At 37.1% G+C, this 21354-nt stretch overlaps 2 protein-coding genes and 1 pseudogene across 9 annotated transcripts; 1 reads left to right on the top strand and 2 right to left on the bottom strand.

The window, feature by feature from the left end:
* Positions 1-2080: 2080 nt before the first annotated feature.
* On the bottom strand, positions 2081-4420 carry LOC110893658 (protein indeterminate-domain 12). The gene is made up of 3 exons (XM_022140740.2): positions 3412-4420; positions 2900-3299; positions 2081-2810 (listed from the first exon to the last, which is right to left on the bottom strand). Exons 1-3 carry the CDS (start codon positions 3533-3535, stop codon positions 2234-2236), a joined length of 1101 nt encoding a protein of 366 aa, XP_021996432.1. The 5' UTR covers positions 3536-4420; the 3' UTR covers positions 2081-2233.
* A 2898-nt stretch (positions 4421-7318) lies between these two features.
* LOC110893659 lies at positions 7319-8420 on the top strand (annotated as a pseudogene).
* A 6916-nt stretch (positions 8421-15336) lies between these two features.
* On the bottom strand, positions 15337-20858 carry LOC110896198 (protein MEI2-like 4). 8 transcript variants are annotated; one of them, XM_022143657.2, is made up of 15 exons: positions 20492-20858; positions 20185-20416; positions 20000-20107; positions 19883-19928; positions 19307-19651; positions 18828-19210; positions 18589-18747; positions 18060-18176; positions 17829-17977; positions 17674-17759; positions 17271-17588; positions 16535-17174; positions 16356-16440; positions 16202-16270; positions 15337-16129 (listed from the first exon to the last, which is right to left on the bottom strand). In XM_022143657.2, exons 3-15 carry the CDS (start codon positions 20048-20050, stop codon positions 15800-15802), a joined length of 2778 nt encoding a protein of 925 aa, XP_021999349.1. In that variant the 5' UTR covers positions 20051-20107; positions 20185-20416; positions 20492-20858; the 3' UTR covers positions 15337-15799. The 8 variants fall into 8 exon arrangements, with proteins under 8 accessions (XP_021999349.1, XP_035836415.1, XP_021999350.1 ...); XM_035980522.1 differs by having other exon boundaries at positions 20311-20416; XM_022143658.2 differs by having other exon boundaries at positions 20520-20856.
* Positions 20859-21354: the final 496 nt, after the last annotated feature.

Below are 21354 nucleotides of genomic sequence, written 5' to 3'. Positions count from 1 at the left end.
ATCCGTTTCAACTACTCGTGATATTTAATATTACATTTTATTTAAAGTTGAAATGAATCTATTTCTGCTTCCGCTGTGCATTATTATATTGTGTTGTTTGTCTATGATGATGCCAACTACGTCACCATACCCTCCACCGGGCCCACCGGTGACACGTGGAAATTGGGGGTGTGACATAACACCACTACTGAACCATCTCAACCCACCCACCGCTCTCGTCCATCTAACTTACGACAAAACCCTAAACAATCCAAGCCATACAATCCCTCATCCTTTCATACCACTCCATCTCCCTCCACCACCGAACCCACCACCTTCGCCACTGCCAACACAGATTCTCATTGGCGTAAGGCTATGGCAGATGAATATTCGGCCCTTATACGGAATGGCACTTGGACACTGGTACCAGCTCCACCTAATGCTAATATTGTTGACTGCAAATGGGTTTACAAAGTCAAGCGTGATCAACATGGAACAATTACGCGCTACAAAGCGCGCCTGGTGGCTAAGGGCTTCAATCAGCAACCTGGTATTGACTACACAGAAACCTTTAGTCCCGTGGTCAAATCTACCACCATTCGAGTTGTCCTTTCTCTAGCGGTTACCAAACAATGGCCGCTCCGACAACTAGACGTGCAAAACGCCTTTTTACATGGAGTCTTGAAAGAAAAGGTCTATTTAAAACAACCCCAAGGGTTCGTTGACCCACTTAGACCAGCCCACGTGTGCCTCCTTCATAAGGCTTTGTATGGTCTGAAACAAGCACCCCGTGCTTGGTTTGAGCGGCTATCTTCCGCATTGCTATCTCTTGGCTTCAAAGGGTCTAAGACGGACCCCTCTCTGTTTATTTATTCCTCTCACGGGACTCTCATGTATATGTTGGTATATGTTGATGATATTATCTTGACAGGGAATAACAATGCCGCCATCAATAAAGTGGTCAACAGTCTGAGCCATACATTTGCAATACAAGATATGGGGCCCTTATCCTACTTTTTAGGCATTGAAGTGGCTCGTCGAGGTTCTGATATTATCCTATCTCAGAGAAAATACATTAATGATCTATTGGTCAGGGCATCTCTTTCCAAGGCGAAACCAGTTCCTTCGCCATGCACCACTACTGCTCCTCTCTATCTTGGTGACAGCTCTCCTTTTGATGATCCGGTTAGATACAGACAAATGGTGGGGGCACTACAGTATGTTACTTTGTCACGTCCTGATATTACTTTTGCAGTTAACAAGGTCTGCCAATTTATGCACGCTCCCACTGGAAATCATTGGTCCGCAGTTAAACGTATTTTGAGATATCTTCATGGAACTACCGATCAGGGTCTTGTCATTACCCGATCTGCAACCTCTATTTTGCATGCCTACACGGATGTTCATTTCAATACCTTAAGTGCCTACTCAGATACTGATTGGGCAGGTTGCCCTGATGACCGTCGTTCCACAGGGGGCTATGCTATCTATCTTGGATCAAATCTCATCTCCTGGTCTGCAAGAAAACAAAAGACTGTCTCGAGGTCATCTACAGAATCGGAGTACAAAGCTATGGCTGATACGGTGGCAGAATTAACGTGGCTTGAAACATTACTGGCAGAACTTCGAGTTCCCATGCATTCTGTTCCAAACTTATGGTGTGACAATTTGGGGGCAACATACTTATCCGCTAATCCTGTCTTTCATGCTAGAACAAAGCACGTTGAAGTTGACTTTCACTTCGTTCGTGAAAAGGTTGCTCAAGGAAAACTGTGTGTTCAACATATCTCTACAAATGATCAAATCGCTGACGCCTTCACAAAGCCGCTGCCATCAGATCGCTTTCTCTTTCTGAAGTCCAAGCTAAGAGTAGGTCCCCGGCCTTAGCTTGCGGGGGAATATTAGACTGAATATTAATACAGCTGGCTAATTGTATTACCTTAATTAGATTAGGTCTAGAATATCTATATATATCTTGTCCTACATTGTATCATTCACACAATTACAATTACAATCAATATAATTGATACCAATCTTTAATCTTAACTCGATAGATGCTAGTGTTGGTGGTCATGACTATTAGGGGAAGGGGAAATACTTGAAACTTGAAAAACTTGAAATTTTATTATCTTTAGGACCTCAAACAAAACCATCAATGGTGTTCACCACTTAAAAGTAGCAAATAAATAAAAGTTGATGAGGTAATCAAGTGTATCTGAATTAGCAAAAGCCAGGTCAATGATTGATCAGTTCACTAGTCTAATTGTTGCTGGTGTAGACTATTTGAATAAGGCATTCCCACCAAGTTCCCGTTATAGTCTCTCTTCCCACAAAGACCACCTCCCAAGAAATCAACTGTCATAATTTTCTCACTGCCTCCCATGAATTCTTGCCTTTCAAAGAGGTTGCCTTTTGATGAATGCATGAGAAGAGAAGAATCGTATAACCCACTTTTATCAGTAGTAGTACTGATACCATAACCAGCAAACATTTCTGGGCTTATACTAGCATGTAAGCCACCGGCAGTGGTATCCATGGGGGTGGTGGAGTAGCCAGTGAATCCCCTCAAGAGAATTGGGGTGACGGTGCTGTCACTTACCTTTGCACCCATCTCTGCTGCTTTCTGTAGCAAGGCAGTGGCTGAGGTATAAGCAGCAGCCATGGGAGAGTTATTGGGTTCCCCGAAGCATGGCCGCAGATTAAACATGGGATCAAAATCCGTAGACTGTAATGATTTATCATGGTTGGTGTCTCTCATCATGATATTTGGTCCTCCAGCTTCCTCAGTTAGTGCATCACAAAAGGCTCTGTGGGTCACGAAGCTGTCCTTCCTGCATGCGTGAAGGTATAGTAGTAAAATGGTGTAAATTAGAGACAATTAATACAATCAGTAAGTAAAGTAAAGTAAAGTGAAGAAGACCTTGAAAAGATGGTTCCACAATCACAATGATATTCACGTGTGCCGCAAATCTTGGCATGAGCTTTCCAGTCAGACTGTACAGCATAACGCTTGGAGCACTTGTCACACTTCCATTTCTTCTCTCCATGCTTCCTACAGAAATGCTTCTTTATGCCAGTCAAGTCACCTAGAGCCCGAGTAGGTTCATGGTGCACGCAGTTTGGCTCTGGACAAATATACACCCTCTTTTTCACTTGAATGTTGACTGGCCTTTGCTTTAGCTTCCATGGCAAATTGTGGCCCCTCCTGTGGAGTTGAAGGTTCTGATCCCTCTGGAATCCTTTGTGACACACTTCACATATATACCGATTTGTAGCCATTAGAGTCCTTGGAGACAAGGCCACAACTTCCGCATCAGGGTCTGAAATGAACATGTAATTGTTTACTATATATCAAACCACTACAAATAATTATTAATCAATTTAATTAAACTAGCTAGCTAGCTAGCTAGGTTGTGTAATTAACATGCATGCCTGGATTCCCAGGGAGATTGCGTTTCTTCTTTAGTTTCAAGGTTGTTGTAGGGGCATCATGTGATTGGTTGAGTCTAGGATGGTGGTGGAACTGCTCGTCATCTTCTTCGAAATCGTTGGACATGCTAGCTAGGAAGATATACTACTGTTGGGAAGAAGGGAACCACTAATATATATATTTATATGGGGTCCCGAGCACAGTAGCAGACAAAATTAAGCATACCGTCCTTAATCATATACTTAAATTACAATACCAGCTGACTAGTAGAAGCTTTGGGTTTATGTTCTTGTCTACCGGTTGATCAATCTCCCATGGGTGAAGACAAACGATGAAGTGACAAGCAATCAGACTCCAAACGAGAGATCTGTGTGAAAAGACAACTTGGCCTTCTTCCAATCACGATTATCGTTTAATTAAAAATGCATATCTTTTGTCAGTGTATGCCTGATTACTTGTCGTTCCGTTTGCACTCTTTTCTTTGTTTGTTTATATTAATACTTGATGCTTCGAATCTATGGACCTTGAATAGAAGATTGCACAACACTTCATAGCAAGCTTACTGGTCTACCAAGTAAAATGTTAAATAAATAGTAAAATGTCATATCAATGTCCTCATCTTTTACTCTTCTCCCTTGTTTTTGCCGTATCTCATCATTTTCTTAACTCGAGAATACAATGCATCAGTTTTGTAATAAGCTTCTCAAATGCTGAATGAAGATACATTAGCTTTGTGTTGTATTGGAACCTAAAATACGAAAGGTTATGTGTTTTTGGGCTTGGTTGGGGGCATTGTTGAGAAAAAAGTGTTGTCACGTAGCTCATACGTAGGCACACTTTTTTCTCACTCAGAAATACCTAAAATGGGCGTAATGGGAGTTGTATGATTCAGGGCTTAGTTTGTGATTAGGTAATAATTATTTTGTACTTATTTATTTATTTATATATTAAGTTGTGTAAAAAATAATGAATTTAACATTACTTTAATTAGTATCTTAAGGAATTTGATCATCAATATTTTATTTAAATATTTTTGTAAAAGATATATTGATATGCTTTAAAATATACATATTTTTATGTCAATATCTCTACATTTTTGAGTAATTTTAGGGTTATTTTTTTTATAAAATTCTACACATGACTAGTTCATAGTTGAATTTTAATGGTTTCAAAAAACATGAGCTAAAAAGATGTGATTTTGTATTAAAATGAAGTTAATCTAAATCATTATTATTATTACATTTTATTAGTATATTATAATAATTAATAATTTTATTTATATATATATATATATTATATTTATATTAATTGGAAGTGATCATGAACACTAAACATATTTTATTAATTTATATTATTACATTTATTAGTATATCATGATAATTAATAACTATATACTTCCTCCGTCCCATTAAAAGTGTCATATTTTGAATTTTCAAAGTATTTATTTATAAACTTTGACTTTAATTATATATCTTTTGGGTTATATAAACTTGATGAAAATTAACCCGATAAAAACACTTGAAAAACACACTCAAATCATATAACTTTCATCAAGTATTATCTAACACAAACAAAATTATTTAAGGTCAAAGTTTATAAATAAAGACTTTGAAAATTCAAAATAGGACACTTTTAATGGGACGGAAGGAGTATATTATAGCCCTATACTATATATATTATACGTTTTTAGCCCATTTAAATTTTTAATAATTTGATTTTTCTTCAATTATATTTATATTTGTCTATATCTATACTAATTGGAAGTCATGATCAATGAACATATGTTATTAATTTATTATTATTATTATTATTATGTTATAATAAAGAGTTAAATGTCATTTTAGTCCCTGTGGTTTTGGGTCATTTTGTTATTATAGTCCAAAGGTTTCATTTTTTGTCTGTGGGTTCAAAAAGGTTTCACCGTTGCCATTTTAGTCAATTGGGTTAACTTCATCCGTTATTTTTGTTAACGAGTAGGGCAATTCGGTCATTTTATATGGCTGAATTGTCCTTCTAGTTAACAGAATTACATATAAAATGACCGAATTGCCCTTTCTCATTAACAAAAAAATGGATGAAGTTATCATGAACAGTAAACATATTTTACTAATTTATTATAATTATTACATTTTATTAGTATATTATAATAATTAATAATTTTATATATATATATATATATTATTAACTGGAAGTGATCATGAACACTAAACATATTTTATTAATTTATATTATTACATTTATTAGTATATCATAATAATTAATAACTATATATATTATAGCCCTATACTATATATATTATACATTTTTAGCCCATTTAAATTTTTAATAATTTGATTTTTCTTCAATTATATTTATATTTATCTATATCTATATTAATTGGAAGTCATGAACAATGAACATATGTTATTAATTTATTATTATGTTATAATAAAGAGTTAAATGTCATTTTAGTCCCTGTGGTTTAGGTCATTTTGTCAGTATAGTCCAAAGGTTCCATTTTTTGTCTGTGGGTCCAAAAAGGTTTCACCGTTGACATTTTAGTCCATTGGGTTAACTTCATCCATTATTTTTGTTAACGAGAATGGCAATTCGGTCATTTTATATGGCCGAATTGTCCTTCTAGTTAATAGAATTACATATAAAATGATCGAATTGCCCTTTCTCATTAACAAAAAAAAAATGGATGAAGTTAACCCAGTGGACTAAAATGGCAACAGTAAAATCATTTTGGACCCATAGACGAAAAATAAAATCTTTCAACTAAACTGGCAAAATGACCCAAACCACGGGGACTAAAATGGCATTTAACTCTGTAGTAAATAATAACTATATATTATACCCCTATACTATATATATATTATACGTTTTTAGTCCGTTTAAAGTTTTAATATTTGATTTTTCTTCAATTACTTTCATTCTTTTGTTTAAAAGAATGTTAAATAAATTAAAGTTGAGTGTTCAAGCAAATATTGTTTGAGCATAATTCTAAAAAAGAAGAAAAGCTACTTTCTAGGCTATATCCTTTTTTTCAACGTTCTTGTATAAATTTTATTAAAAACGCGGTTGTATTCGAAATATAGTCTATATCAAGTGTCGGTGTCATAGCGGTACCATGGCGAACGAAAACGACACCAACCAAGCCACGTCGATACCCGTATTGGTATTCTCAGAATCGGTATCGATATATACTTACAAAAATATACGCTTTTAACCCATTTAGTTTTATTTTATTTGATTTTCATCCGATATCTCGCGTTCAATATAGTTTTTATAAAGTAGAATACGTGACTTTCTTTTTTTTTTTTAAATCTAGCCAGCCAACCAATACAGGCATTAGTACTGCTATAGTTATTATTGGAACCCACACCGGTATTCGTTTCTTTATGATTTTCAATGTAAACCACACTCTTTTGGACATATCATGACTTTAAACTGAGCGTCGGTACTATAAAGATACGTACGGTAACAAGCTAAACCGAATTCATGCCGCATCGCGCAGGCAAATCCACCTAGTTATTATACATTATATTATACATATTATACATATTCATGAGAGAAAAATGCAATTTGCGTCCCTGTGGTATGTCCTAAACATCAACCTGAGCCCCTAAATTATTTTTTTGGTTTTTTGAGCCCCTGAACTTATAAATTCATAACACTTTGAGTCCTTCTGTCACACTGCCGTTTGTTTGACTGTTTGACCCAGGGGTAAGACCGTCTTTTGGCATATATTCTCAATAAAATCATTAAAATCTTCTCTCAAATCCCAAACCCCAGATCTTCATCTTCATCATCTTCATCTTCCAACAAATACCTAAAAAACTTAAAACCCAAATCGCCCCCTCCCCACAATCCAAAATCCATATCAAAACATCTTCCAAACACATTCACCCCTGTCATTAGCCCTAATTTCACCAAAACAAACTTATTGGGTCTGGTGGCATGCCATCATCACATTCCGCAACAGTCACTGCTCTTGTCGTTGCTGTTGGTTTACAAGATGGCATTGGGGGCTCAACCTTTGCAACTGCCCTCATTTTAGCTACTATCGTATGAGTATTTTCCCTTTATCATTTGCCATTGGTTAAAGTGCAACACTGCAACTACCTAAAAGTGAAATTTTTGGCAGGTGATGTATGATGCAACCGGTGTACGATTGCAAGCTGGGCGCCAAGCAGAGGTTCGTTTATGTTAGTGTGTACTGAAATTAATAAATTTCTTACATTTTACTAGCATAGATTGAAACATGTTGATAAATGGTTATAGACATGGGTAAATATGTCATTGTTATGTCTAAAATTTGTAAAATTTTGCAGGTTCTGAATTAAATTGTGTATGGACTTCCTGCTGAACATCCCTTAGCTGAAAGCAGTCCATTACGTGAACTTCTCGGCCACACCCCTCCTCAGGTCTGTTTTCATTATTGTGTCGATTTGAGTGGTTATTTATGTTAAACATCACAAATGAATCTTACAAAAGAAACCTAGCTACAAGGGGAACATGTCATATGGGTTGAATACAGTTAAAAAGGTACAGAGTGAATACAAGCTCTTGTTTGTTTCATTCAATGATTAAACTTTTATTGAATTAATATTTTTTTCTGATTGCTCTTTGATTTACAAACTGATTGGAGGAAGGAGCGGTTGAGCACATTACAAAAATTCTTGAATAATGTAGTGATCATTGTTTATTTGCAGGTTATTGCTGGTGGGTTATTGGGAATAATGGCATCAACAATCATTTACTTAATATCTTATTCTGGTAATGACACTTGAAATCTGTTAATATGTGCCTCATAATCAAAGACTCATACGAGCATTTCAATGTGAAGGTGTTAGTTGTTTGAATTATGAGGTACCTTATTATATTTCTTACCTATGTGTGATGCATTTCTTTTTTAAAGTTTGTAGATCTGCTTTTCATGATCATTGTATATGTTAAATGGCAATTTAGTGTAGTGAAAGTACTATGTTGTCTGGATTCTAAGCAATTATATATTCCATTTATGTGATCCAAAATGAAACCATTTAATTATTAGATTGCATTTATTTAAAAAGAGTTAATTTGAATTATTAAATCAATGATTTCTTAACAAAAAAGCAAGAAAAGAATTTAGGGGCTCAGGTTGATGTTTCACTCATACCACAGGGACGCAAAGTGTTATGAATATATGCCAAAAGACGGTCTTACCCCTGGGTCAAACAGTCAAACAAACGGCAGTGTGACAGAAGGACTCATACTGTTGTGAATTTATAAAGTCAGGGGCTCAAAATACCAAAAATTTAATTTAGGGGCTCAGATTGATGTTTGGGACATACCACAGGAACGCAAATTACATTTTTCTCTATTCATGAGCTATGATTAATTAATATTATTATGATTAATTTTATACATATTAATAATAACTACTAAATCTAATAATTGTTATATATTATTTTTAAAATATAAATTTTATATTTATTTAATAAACGAAACTTTTGATAATATTGCACTAATAAAGTTATATATACATTTATTATTAATTATTTTCTCTCAATATTCTAATATAAATTTTGGAGTGAATTTCAAGGATTGTCATTTATCTTTATACCCATTTTCAGGCGTTATCCATTATGTTCAAAATTGACGAGTTTTGTCCTTTATGTTTTCATATCATACACGTTTTGTCCTTTAGGCCTAACTCAGTTAGTTTTTTTAGTTAAATTTGGTCATGTGCTTTGCACATGAGGGCATTTTTGTCAATTCAAAGGTAAGTTCAACGGCAGATTTACAGCGCAAAGCTACTCTTCAACTGTCTTGACAATTTCACCATATAAGGCATTCGCCATAATTTTCTGGGCTTTAAGGGGTGCGGTGTCTTTAATGTAGAAACCGCCAACATCAAGATCGGGAAGAGAATTACGTAGAGTGTCCGACGCACCCCTGTAATCAGATTCAAACAACCCACCACCACATTCACGAAGAATGTGGTCTTGAAGAACCCAAGATTGGGCCCTTGAAGCCACAAAAGCGTAGGAAGAGGTATCCTCAGCTGAGCAAATCCCAAGACCCCCAAAACGGGTCGGGAGGGAAGCTAACCTCTATTGAAGGTCCCCGAAAAAGGCACACCCACAAACAACAATGTCCTCAATCGCATTCCGAAGCCCCTTGTCAAAAACAGAGGCGACTACCCTGACATAGGAAGGCTGACACGTCCTGAGCCCAAATAGCAGTTTAGCAACCCCCATGCACGAATGAAGCAGGATGACTTCACTCTGAGGGTCCCGAAGACGTTTGAGGCATCCCATCAGCTCAACCGCACATTTGGCTCTTTTGAGGGCCAAACCACTAATAAACGCCTCATCTCTACTGACAGCACCACCCAAGAGTTTCACACCATGCACCGGCCTACTAATCTCCCACGAAAATAAACCCTCTTAAGTCTTAACCCTCACATGGAGGCCAAAAAACTTCAATTTTTTTTTTTTATGTTGAGAAGGAGGCCCAAGAAGGGGCCCTCCACTCTAATGATGTTTAAAGCCTTGGCAACTTGAGTAGCATCTCCAATAAGGGTCCCATCATCCAAGTTCCAGGCGTGAAAAAGAAGCTTACAACGATCTCTGATTCGAAATAGAAAGGGTGTAAAAAAGGGCAAAAAGGAGAGGCCCTAAGGGATCCCCCTGCTGAACCCCGTGGAAGACCAAATATTATCACTCCCCACATAAAGCCTAGCTGATTGCCCGTATAAAAAATCAACCCAAGCAGAGATGGATAGACACATTTTCCTTACCTCATTTAAAAGAGAAGTTCTATCCACAAGGTTAAAGGCATTCGAGAAATCGACGGTAAGCACAGCCAACGACCCGTCTCGGTGGTACGCATTTAAGAACATGTTCGCACTATGGAGAACCGCCTCAGCCCTGTTTGGAACCCCGACCCCAAACTGAAAGTCGCCAAGATATTTGGCCATATCCTTCCCCACCCCCTTTATCGCTACCTTGAAGATCACTCTCCTCCAGATCGAACCCACTACAATAGGCCTAATCCTATTATCGGGCTTGAGAAGGGGCGTAAGGGGAGCAGATGCAACAAACTTCGCCAAACTCCTCGGACATCTCCCCCGCAAACATAAGTTAATCATAGCTGAAATCGCCCTGAGCAGACTAACCGCAATCACGGACCCTTCCCCACAAAGGGCGTCCAAAAGGTGTTGAGCCCTCAAACCATCTCTCCCGCATGACGTCCCTTTAGGGAAGGATTTGATACACCCTATAACATTGTCGGTCTCCGCTACAAGGTGAGGCTCTGACGGTAAGAAAGCGGGCATAGTAGGGGGCATGCACGAGTGTTTATCCACGAGAGCCTTCATAGTTTTCTTATCAAGTGGTGAAACCCTAGAAGAACAAAGGACCTTAACCGGAGCGGTAAAATGACCACCGGCAACCTTACGTAAACACTGCTTGACATTAGAACTCGCATTCTCGCTTTTTTTGTCAGACATTTTCTTAAAATCCTCCGGACCCTCCTTCACTGGTTGAGCAAACAAAGACTGAATGAGAATGCCAAACCCCTGACGGTCATCCCATTGGGCCAACACTCGCTGTATACTGAGACATTGACCATTTTTCCTGTTGCCCGACCTTTTATCCTAGTGGCTGACCGGCGTAAATACACGCAAGGTACACCGAGTTATTAGTAGAAGTCGAATCCATGCATCAATTGAATCAAGCATAGCCACCACATTATCCAGAGTTGTGGTTAAGGCTTGGGCAAACGCCATGCGACAACTAAAGGGGATGCTCTTAACAGTTTTAATAGGAAGAGAGAAAACTCGGTTAAAGAGAGCAACATCAACACATACCTCTTCATACGGGGAAGCCTCCGTTGCGACACATGGTCTAGGGACCCCCATAATAAAACCCACTTCACTCACTTACGTTGGCACAAACCAAACAACCCGATCTTTATGGTGACACACTCGCTGGAAAGAATGAAGGCACATGCACTCACAACACAACCATTGTTCAGACAACCTAAGGACTTCACAAACAGAGGTAAAAAGAATGAGGTCTTCAGCAATGGCACGCCTCAAAGAATCTCTTCTATCATCCGAACCAAAATGGTGACGTTTAATATGAGTCATAAGCCTTAGGATCCCCTTAGACCCAGCAACCCCTTCGGGGCAACAATGGAACCCCTTGAAGGGGCAAGGCCAAAAACCATTCGACATGGCCTAAAAAACCGAAATGAAAACAACTTTAGCCAAGACACTTAGGCAACGTCTCCGCCCCAAAACAAGAAGGAAAAACGGAACTAGAGCTAACACCCGACGGTTCAAAGGTTTTTTAAACCCGAGCTCATTGAAAACTTACTCCGAACATTTTCATCGAGCACCTTGTGGTCACAAACCCCACAAGGAAGCGAAGACCCCACCTCTCTTACAAATCAGCATGCAAAAGGGAAGACAGATACAAGCAGGGGCGGCCCTGAGGGTGTGCGGGGAGGACCACCGGCCAGGGCCCGTGATCCCGAGGGGCACGTTCATAATTTGGTGCCTTCAAATTTGAAACAGATAATAGGAAAAACTTTTGCTAGAAACTTACTAATCAAGGAGTAATTGAAGTGAAGAATAGTTAAAAAAGAAGAATTATAAAAACTTGTCACCGGAATTTTTTTTCCGGCCTATTAAATAGTTGCAGCGGCAGATAGTTGAGAGGGAAGAGAAAAGAGTGTGTATTGTTTTTTAGGCTAACCTATAGTTTGACTTACCTTCCCCTCAAAAGTTGTGCATTCCTTTCTAGTCATCTTAAACCTTTTCTTTTCTTTTTTTTGTTTTTTTCTCTATCAACTTAAAAATTCAAAAATTATAATAACAGTAATAAATGGCAAACTAAAGCTAGCTATAATTTTACTAATTATCTATTTATTATTTATATATGTATTTCTTAGTATACTTAATTTAGCTAACTTTTGCTATTTCTTTTCCTTTATTTTTTAGCTCAATAAATATATCAAAAACTTTATATTAGGGCCTATTTAGATTTTATTGAATTGGTTTTACCTAACCCATATTATTTTGTCCTAATTAACTTGTTTCGACGTCAATTAGATAGGACATAGGTGTTATTCGGCGTTAATTATCAATTATTTAGGTGTTATTTGCCATTAATTGTCGATTATTTATGCGTTAATTTGTTAGAAAATTTGTCTATTGGTTAGGACTAAAGGGCACATTTTTTCAAGCTCGGACAGGGCACCTAAATTCTCAGGGCCGGCCCTGGATACAAGGAAACCGAAATGAACCGTGATGAAAGTGGTAAAGGTTATAGGGAACAGGAAAAGATGGTTGCTGCTGCTCAGTGAGCTCTAGTAACAATTCACGCATCCAAAATGAATAATAAAATATATCCCTAAATCCTTAAGTACAAAACCACACGTACATATACAGCAGAATACACCATTAGCGGATAAAATATGAACCTCTAAAATCATTTTTTTCTGCAACTGAACATCAAAGAATCTACAACAAAATAGAAAAGCAACCGATACCCGTGATTCGATTCAAACCATGATGTTGAAATTGAAGACCAGGAATTAATCTTCTAATTTAAATCCGTAGATAATATATACATGGTATTACAATATAATTAATCTTTAATGTCGTTATGCCATAGGTAAACCCACAGATTAGTGGTACTGTGGTAGATTACTCGGGACGAAAGACGTACACACGTTTTGAAGCTGAATTACATTTGTATGCGTAAACGAGTTGACGTTAACCCGCGCGTTGCGGCTGAATGTTGGATTAGTAATGAACGCTTGAATCTCTTGAAGAAAGTTTAAGAATATTATTTTTTATGTAAGAGAAACAACATGTCTTTAAACAAAACAAAAAATTAATAGTTTATCGCAATACCCCAAAGTTATTAAAGGATGATAAACCCACAATAATTTAATGTCTTGAAATATAATCATTAACATAAATTAAGTTGCACATTATCTAAATTAGAAAAACTGAAAACTCTATCCAATCAATGAAAAAAGTAAATACAGACCAATGCAATGTCTACGTAAACACAAAAAAAAAAAAAAATTAACGAATGGCAATAAAATAAATCAGCAATTGAGTGGTACTTCCATAAGATCTAGCACATAAACATGACTGTCCTTCGAATGAACAAATACACCCATAAATAATAAACATACACATAAGATAACATGATTTTAAAAGCCAGAATTAAGTTAGATGACGGTAAATAATTATTTTTGTACAACCAACGCCAACATAAATGATCAACTTAACACAAAATACCAAAAAAAAGATAAACATATATGATCAAGAATAAATACATATATCAAAATAATTATAATTTCTGGATATCTATAGAATTTCCAAATAAATAAAAGATACTAAATTCTGGATTTTTTAATAGTAATAATCAAAACTTATTTAATGGTTCCTAAAATCAATTTCTTCCAAAATATGTAAAGTCAAAATCAATTTTGACCTTACCCTCTTGTTACTTAAAACCCTCTTATTCCTTAAAAAGGTGATGAATGATTTTCCATAAATTTTGAGTTTTCTAGACTCAACCTCCCAAATAATCTTACCCTAAGTTTCCTTTTGATCTTGAATGAATTGTTAAGTCTGGTTCTTTAATCAAATCTGTATGTAAATTCAGTTTTCTTTAAAATCGAATACGTTTGAAAAAAAAATCTGGTTTTATTCAAAATTTGAGGATCAGATCTGTTGTTCATGATTCTTTTGAATCATTGTACAATTTTGAAACATAAGTTTTATATTACTATTTATGATAGGAACCCAAAACATGAATGAGATTTTTATGTATTTTGATTTCTTTCGTTGACTTCCAAACAAAAACAAAAACAAAGACTTAGTAATTTGGGTTTTTATTTTGAACAACAATTTTCTTGTATTTTATCCGTGCGTATCCGAGGGATTCAAATTTTAAACGCTAGTAGGTTTTTTTCGGCAATTCACTTTTCATACTTTAAATATAGAAATCTTCCACGGAATCGGTGCGTATCTGAGGGAATCGGTTGTCTCCGATTTGGCTAAGAAAAGGTTATGGGTTATTTAGAATATATTGATGATGGTGTTCGAGTATGAATAAACATATATGTATCGTTGTTTTACGGAATTTGTGTTAGAAAATGAATCGCAAAACAGGGGATTAATGATGTTATGGATAGATATTAGAGAGAGAAGATGCAATTATCAAGTTGTGAATGAAAACAAATGCAAACAAACAGAAGGTTTGTAAACATGAGGGCTTCTTGGAGGCAATTACCATTTTCGTGGGAACTTCCGATTTGTTCATCGATGCTTTCAGTTATAATATCAGAAAGTGAGAGTTCTAATAATAAGATAATTTAAAGAGATACATGTCTTATATTATATTATATTATATATATATATATATATATATATATGTATGTGTATAAGATACCGAAAGGTTGTATACCACTTTGTGAAACATTGTAATGGTTTAGAATGAAGTTTTTTCTCTGTGGGACGAAAGCTTGGTCATATCAACCAGAAGGAAGGGGTGTGTTAAACAAAAGATCAATTAAAAGGAAGGGGCATGTGTCTTAAATAAAGGAGTATATGTGTTAAACAAAAGGGTATGTGTTAATCAAAGGAGTATGTGTGTTAAACAAAGGGGTATGTGTTGATCAAAGGGGTGTGTGTTAAACAAAGGGGTATGTGTTAATCAAAGGGGTGTGTGTGTTAAACAAAGGGGTATGTGTGTTAAACAAAGGGGTGCATGTTGCTTTTTGTATAAAGAGATATAATGAATAATTTGGTTAATTTATGGTTTTCAAACTAGTTTGGAAAGTGTGTAAATAAGTTATGTTGAAAGAAAAAAAAAAACATAAAGATACTTGAGTGGTTGTTTTCTTTTTCTTGTAATGTCAAGTTTTGGTTGTCAGAACGTAATGCATGTGATATGAATGAAAACCTACATTGATTACATGATCGTATGTATCTCTTCATCTTCTAAAGAGCAAAGAAAATCAAGCACGCTACTACAAATTGTTCAAAAACTAAAGGAAAAGGATTTCCACATACAAAATGGAGAAAAAGCAGGCAGCAGAAATCACAAGCACATCAACAACAACAACTGCTATTTAAATCAGTAGTAGTATCCTCTTAATTCATCAAAATTTAGAAGCTCCACGTTGTTTTGAAACTTCCCCATGTCCACTAGAAGCATTCCTCCTCAGGAGCACATAGTAGTACGTACACAAAGTCTTAAAAGTCATTTTTTTGTTTTAACCTCACCCATCCCTCAATGTACATTAGAAAATTTGAGGTGGGATTACCTGGTATCTAGAACGGTGGTAAGGTTAGCACGAACAAAAAGGAGTGGGGTGGGGGTGGGGCCCTCATTCAAAATCCTTTGTGGAACCTGATGATGAGTCCCCACCGTTTGAAGATGCCTCACCATTCGCCGCATCTTGCGAGCCTTCCTCATTTGTGTTGGTCCGGTTTTTGTTCACTCTTGATCGAACATTAACACCCATAGGAAAAGGTACCTGATCACCTGCATTTGGACCGTCGGTGTGGAAAAGGATGGGACGACAACGCTTATCTTCATTCATCAAACTTGAATTCTGAAAGTGGGCAATCAGTGCAGCTTTTCCCTGTATGCGAGCATATGCAATGGATGCTACTTTTTCACTGTTGAACTTCTCCCACTTCTTCCCGTTAAATGCCTGTTTCATACTTGTTAATATCTAAAACCCAAACTACCTTGAAAGAGAATAAATAATAAAAGATATACAAACCTGATAGAATGGAATAATAAGAGAAGGCTCAGTCATGTTGATGAACGCGTAACCCACGTTGCATTTGTTCTGCCAACAAAAAATATACCACTCTTAAAATCATAGTTCCTTCCATTTGCATACACATAATATCAAACACAGGAAATTCACTAGCCTTGAAATCTATGGGTAAGTAGATAAAATCATATGTTCCACGATGACGTTCATCAATTGCAGCCAACAGCATCTTAGAAGTGTACCTGCGGTTCAAATTCTTAACTCGATCAATGATCAGATTTCACTAGAGTATGGTGTTTAGATATAAAAATCAAAACATATCTAGCTTATACATACTTGTTAGGGATGTTCTTGATCATTAGAGTAGTTCTTCTGTCATCGCCTCGCATGATACGGTCCAGATCAAGTTCAAATTGTTTCTTGTTGTCAGCTTGATTTGAGCTACCCTCATTTCTACGGTTGTTTCTAGTGCGGTCACTTGGAGAATCAAATGAAGTCATCATAGGAATCAGTTGCCCTCCTCTACTAGGAAACATTACACTATTCTGATGATGGGAAACCAGCCCAATACTTTTTGATGGAATCGGTAACTCCATTGAGTTTCCACCCATACGAGGAGGAAACATATTATGAGAAACGAAATCCAGAGGGACCCCCCTCATATTCCCGAGAGAACCTGGATGGAAAACTGATGCTGTGTCAGCAGGGGATTCCCCTGCTGCATAAGAGTGTCGTCTATCCCAGATAGAAGGATTCACAGATGGTGCAGACCCCACATGGTGGTTGTTAATGTGCAGAAAAGTGTTTGCCATATGAGACGGTGCTCTAGGAGCAGCATTTCCCCCCACTCCATTCATCAGTGATGGTGAATTGGGTGGCCACATCATGTTATGAGGCTGAGGCTGAGGCTGATGAGAAGGATGATTCCACATATAATGATGATTGCCAGCAGGGGAGCAACTAGAGGGACCAAACACTGATAAATGGATACATAGCCGGTTAGTCAATCATCAAACCTCTATTTTTTAAGATAATGAAGTACATGATGGTTAAAAGTTAAAACATCCCTTACCATTGTCATTACTAAGTTCAAGTGAGCGTCTGTTGAACTGCATATTTCCCACCCTTTCAGACATTCTACCAGCAGCCATGGTGCTGCTGTTGGTTAAGCCATCTGGAAGTGAATGAGGGTGGTAATTTGGCGAGCTCCTGAAATCATATTTCAGTTGGTTATGCAAACTGGATGGCATGCCACCACCTGATTCCACCCCAATTATGGACGAAAAACTTTTTGATACGCTAGCTGGGATGCCCGTGTCTAATAATTGACTGCCAGCCACACTCAATAGACTCCCATGTTCCATGCCACCACGGATATTTGGAACTGCTCCTGGAAATAATTCACATCACCCGGCTATATTAATTATTAATTCATTCATATTAGAATTTCTGATATTGACCAGTAGGAGTCATACCAGAAATGTCTCTAGTGAAATCAGTAGGTGGGCTACACATTTGCAACAAGGCACTGGTTTCATCAAGATCCAGCTCTGGAAATGGACTGTTCAAGCAAACACTATAAGAACCTAATGGATTCCAAGATATGAAACATTTTTTTATAAGTTACTACCGTTTAGATGCACCAGGATGTCCGGGTTCAAGCTTCATCTGTTTCCCTGCCATGTCATTCTTGTTTAATTCACGCAAAGCAGTTTCTGCAGCTCTTATATCATAGAATTCTATGGACTTATGACGACTTCCTTGTGGAGTTTCACGAATCTGCATTCCAGAACCATGATTACCCAACTAAATAACATACTCAAGTCAAGGTCAAAACATCAAAATGTAGAATCAATCTTACCTCCTTAACCTCACCATACACGCCAAAAACATGGCGAAGTTCATCATTTGAAATAGTAGAATCAAGGTTATAAATCACAACAGTGCCTTGATTAATATCTTTGTCTGAATGGTTATCCTAAAAAACATTAAATATTATTATGATTAATTAGAGTGAGCAGCCCTGCAAATAGCATTTTAACAGAAAAAGGGGAAAGGAAAACAGTGTCTAACAAGATAATAACATTTTGGTATATTAAGTTTACTCATTGATGACAAAATCCTCTGTTCTAGTGTACTTGTCAACTTCATTAAAATTGAATTGGTTGGGAATGTCAGGATCAGTCCCGCTAATTTCAACATTTTGGGAGTGTTGACACACAGACGACATATAATGGCTTAATTAGGATTATAGATGAATCACAGGCATTTTTACATGTCCTAAGAAGATTTCATGGTCAATAATAGTTATCAAACATCCACACCCTGGCACTCATTATGCAATAAATCATACATGTAAAAAAAGATTGGAAAATGAATGAAAAAACAACCTTTGGAATTGAATAATGAATATCAAGCTTTCTACGCCTCAATGGTTTGTTCTGAAGAGCTTGCATGGCACGTCTGGCTGCTCTTATATCATAGTATGATATCATCACAAACCCACGATGCTTGCAGGCTGTGTAAAGAGTGTGGATTTCCCCGTATTGCTGCATCGTCATTTATTGTTTCCATTACACACATTTGGTTACTAAAAATACGAAAGCAAAAGAAAGAAAGAGAAGCATACCTCAAACAGGATTCTTAATTCGGAATCTTCCACATTGCTATTTATATTTCTCACAAAAAGTGTTCTTGATGGGTGTTGTCCATGGGGGTGTTGTTCCGCAGAAATTTCATAATTTCTTTGTCCTGCGCCATCTTCTCCCAATTCCATCCCCCCCACACTGCTAAAAAAGTCCAATTCTTCCACATCATCACCACTGCCTGGTTGTACCTTATTACAGTCAAGCCCATCTGTCACTCCGGACAGCAAATCATCATCATCAGGAAGAAGATTCCCAATAGTTTGGGCCTCAATCTCTTCAAGGGATTCAAAGGGTTCCTCTTCTGCATACTGGGAGGCACCAACAGAATGACCATACATACTGTTGTTGTTTGCTGATAATCTCACTGCACAATCGTAATTCAGACAAGATCAGAAACAGTAAATTGAACAAAGTGACAATTATGCACCTCTGGAAAGAAAGATGGAGGAATAGAACTTGCATTTTCTACTGAAAAGATCAGATAATGAACTTGAAAAGAGGCCATTCTCATAGTGATCACCCATGACATTATACTTGTTCCCTGCTGTAAGATAAGATTTATGATCCGTACCAAAAATTGGTCTATTTCCCTTATTATTATTATTATTATCAAGAGGTCTCTGCAGAGGATGGCCAATGGATCCCACAGAGTTATTCTCTGAGCTAAGATGGTCTTGGTTCAAGTAAAGATTAGGGGCATCAAAGTGGTTCAATTTATGAGAATCAGATGACATCTTGTGTTTCTCCAGGGGCAATGACGCAAGTGAGGTGCCACCAACTACATATACTTGACCATCTTTTACACCTGAACATAGATCATAAACTCAATTAATGATAAATCATATACAAGTTGCCATAGGCTGTATTTAGTTGTCATGGATACAAAACCTTTATTTGGCATGAGACAAACATACATACATACATACATACAGATCCTAATGACTGGAAAAGAGAGATGTCTGTCTTGGGTTGATTTATGAAAAAAGATGGCAATTGCAGAAAAACGCAAGGTAAATAATTGGTAAAAGCATACTACCATAGTTGTTGTTGTCAGCATCTGTCTTCCAGAAGCCAACCTGTCTCTGGAAAATGAAGTAAATCAGAGAATTAGGGAAGCATATATGAAATTGAAAGGTAGCTGGCTGCTACGTACCTCATTAGGAGGAAGTTCAGAAGGCGGTGAGTCCATGAGTTCAGATGGCATGCTGCTTGCTTAACCAACCCTAGGCTAGGCTGGTTTGACTAGAAGTTTTGGGGAATTCTGAAAGAAAAACATAAAATTGAGAGAGAGATAACTAAATTGAGGTGTGATAAGACATAAAAGGAAGTAGATCTAACAGGTAGAATGGAATGGAGGAGAAAAGTCAGGGGTCAGGTCAGAAGAGCCGATCTGGAGGTGAATTGCATATATAGTTGAACAAACAAACAAGATGGTGAGGAAGGAAGGAAGAGAGAATAGATTACGGCATAAGGCAAGGGGAGAAAGGAGATTTGGAGAAGGGATCTGGGTTTCTGTGCCGTGCAAGAACCTCCTTCTTCTCTTCTGTCTTTCTCTCTCTACTTTTTTTTCCTACATTGCACGTTAACCACATGAATTAGCTCAATCAATATTTATTATTACTTTTTTTTTACAATTCTTACTCACAAGAAACCTCCCCTGCCTGAAAACGTACCAACCTAACGCCGAGATTCCCCGCTCCCCACCCCCCGGAGTGAGAGAGAGAGAGAAGAATAATTTGCCGAAAGAAAGAAGTACTTCCTTTCTTCTTAAAAAAATAAATAAATAAATAAAATTAAGCAATTCAGAAAACAGAAGACTGAAATTGAAATCGAATAGCAAACAGGAAGAAGTAGAAGACTAAATTGACGAAGAGAAGAAGAAGATTAAGGAGCTGGTGGTGATCATGCCATCTGTGTGAAGAGAGAGAGAGAGAGAGAGAAAACAGGAGATAGATCGGGTTGGGTTGGGTTGGGTTTGGGCAGGTTGCCGTTATTTACATTCAACGCCGTTACCCACGCCGGTTTGTTGGGTTGGGACATCTATCTATCTATCTCTTATAATTTACAACTTCAACCCCTCCCCCCAATCCCAACTACATCCTCCATCCACCCAACAACAACTGACAATCAAAGTGCTTTCCAATTAATGCAACTCAAACCTAGGCTTTACACACTAAATTCCTTCACTCAAATGTTTTATAAAACAAACTAGTTTTTATCATCACCGTCTTGCGGCGAACTTATTTTGTTTTTTAGTCTGTGTTTACATGTGTTTTGAAATCACTGCAAGCGGGTTGCACACGAAACCACTAACAAGAATAAAAAAATATACATAAAAAACACTAATAGATAACCAAAAGAAAATCAACAAAAAAAGTTGTATGGTAATGATGTTTGTTCGTATGAAACCTGTGGTTAGAGATGAGCAAATGATACTGGGTACCGGTACCGAATTTCTCGAACCGAAAAATCTTAAGTACTAATTCGGTACGACTTTTGGCGTTCCTG

Source organism: Helianthus annuus, chromosome 12, assembly GCF_002127325.2.
Source record: "Helianthus annuus cultivar XRQ/B chromosome 12, HanXRQr2.0-SUNRISE, whole genome shotgun sequence".
Classification (NCBI taxonomy): Eukaryota; Viridiplantae; Streptophyta; class Magnoliopsida; order Asterales; family Asteraceae; genus Helianthus; species Helianthus annuus.
Note: the sequence above shows the minus strand (reverse complement) of the source record. Positions and strands in the feature narration are given on the sequence as shown.

Excerpts from the sequence above, each read along its gene's own strand:
- LOC110893658 (XM_022140740.2), bottom strand. The coding sequence starts at position 3,535 with ATGTCCAACGATTTCGAAGAAGATGACGAGCAGTTCCACCACCATCCT. Across the intron at positions 3,300-3,411 it reads CAATCTCCCTGGGAATCCAG|ACCCTGATGCGGAAGTTGTG; the intron begins GCATGCATGTTA and ends TGTTCATTTCAG. Across the intron at positions 2,811-2,899 it reads TGTGGAACCATCTTTTCAAG|GAAGGACAGCTTCGTGACCC; the intron begins GTCTTCTTCACT and ends TCACGCATGCAG.
- LOC110896198 (XM_035980521.1), bottom strand. The coding sequence starts at position 20,050 with ATGCCATCTGAACTCATGGACTCACCGCCTTCTGAACTTCCTCCTAAT. Across the intron at positions 19,929-19,999 it reads CTGAACTTCCTCCTAATGAG|AGACAGGTTGGCTTCTGGAA; the intron begins GTACGTAGCAGC and ends TTCATTTTCCAG. Across the intron at positions 18,748-18,827 it reads AATTAAGAATCCTGTTTGAG|CAATACGGGGAAATCCACAC; the intron begins GTATGCTTCTCT and ends ATGACGATGCAG.